At 34.7% G+C, this 1,399-nt stretch overlaps 1 protein-coding gene across 1 annotated transcript in view; it reads right to left on the bottom strand.

The window, feature by feature from the left end:
- Sumo1 (small ubiquitin-like modifier 1) overlaps positions 1-1,399 on the bottom strand; it is a 35,304-nt gene that overhangs the window by 4,858 nt on the left and 29,047 nt on the right. The window contains exon 3 of the mRNA XM_004626663.2: positions 1,252-1,329. Within this exon, the coding sequence (XP_004626720.1) occupies positions 1,252-1,329 (78 nt within the window). The remainder of the gene's footprint in view (positions 1-1,251; positions 1,330-1,399) is intronic.

Raw genomic sequence — 1,399 nt, 5'->3', positions numbered from 1 at the left:
AGAGAGAGAGAGAGAGAGAGAGAGAAAATGTACATACAAATCTTAGAAGACAGATAGAATTCTGATACACAGAAAAAACCTTAACAGATACACAGAACATAACCCTAGACAGCTACTTCTATCCCAATTACCATGGATTTAGTACCAACTATTTACCAAGCCATTCACGATTTACCAAAACATTTACCCCATACTTTACATACACAATGATAAATGTTTCTTTGCAAACATCTCTAGCATGATCAATTCCTTACTTCACCACTAGGAAACCTGAGACCTACAGAGCACTTGCAGAGGCCACACAGCTAACAATGTTAAGCCAAACCATTTCTAAGCCCTTGTGAATTCATTTTTCTAGGCATAAAACACTATCAGGAAGAAGCTGAATGAACATCCTCACCAGTACCTAACTACACAAGCAAAAGTAGTTTTAACTGCACATGCATAATCCCATCACTCAAACAGCAGAGGCAGGAAAAGTGCCCCTGAATTCAAAACCAGCCTGGGCTGCAGCAAAACCCTGACTTTTAAAAATTAATTAATTATATTTGAAAAAATATAAAAGGGCTGGAGATATAGTTCAGTGCAAAGGTCTTAGGTTCAATCTCTTGTATACAAAGCACAGAAAAAGGAAAAAGAAGGAAAAGAAAGTTTTGTTCAATATCTACTATATTAAGATTTTACTGTTTTAATACTGTTCTAAAAACAAAAGAAGTTAAAATTATTTCTCAATATATATTATTACATAAGTATGTAAGACCACAAAAACCCTTCATTTGATTTAAATTCTTCCCAAAGTTATATAATAAATTAACAAAGAATATTCTTCGGAGGATTTCTTGAAAAAGAAGTATCATAATGCAATCTAAAAAAGACTGCATAGAAAGTACAACAACAACACACACAGGGGGCCTGCCCCTTAGCTCAGTTCTTTAAGTGGCTGCTTCAACAAAGCAGTCAGGCTCAGGTGGCTGTGGTTCGATCTCCACAACTCAAGCCAGCCAAACCCGCCCTGAAGGCATTCGGAGCAAAAGAAAAAAACAAAAAACCACACACACACAAAGATAATTGAAAACTTTGAAATGGCCCACAAAAAAGCAAAGGGAATACACACAATATCATAAGATTAGAATTCTTCTTCCTTGAGTTCCTAATGGTGAAAATAAAAAAAACAGGATCAATTTTGGGGGCAGATTTCAAGAAAGAAAAATACACGGCAAAGTATCATATTTAATATCAGAATACACAAACCTGTCTTTGACAGTATGATTCTTTGAGTTTCTTGAGATGTGTTGTCATTTTCACTTTGAAGTGAATCTCACTGCTATCCTAAGGAGATAAAAGAAAAACAATTATCCCTCTTTGCATAAATATTTATTTTGAACTTTATACACACATA

This window comes from Octodon degus, unplaced genomic scaffold (assembly GCF_000260255.1).
Source record: "Octodon degus isolate 3935 unplaced genomic scaffold, OctDeg1.0 scaffold00016, whole genome shotgun sequence".
In the NCBI taxonomy this organism is placed as follows: Eukaryota; Metazoa; Chordata; class Mammalia; order Rodentia; family Octodontidae; genus Octodon; species Octodon degus.
The sequence above is the reverse complement of the archived record's forward strand: the minus strand, read 5'-3'. Positions and strand labels throughout refer to the sequence as shown.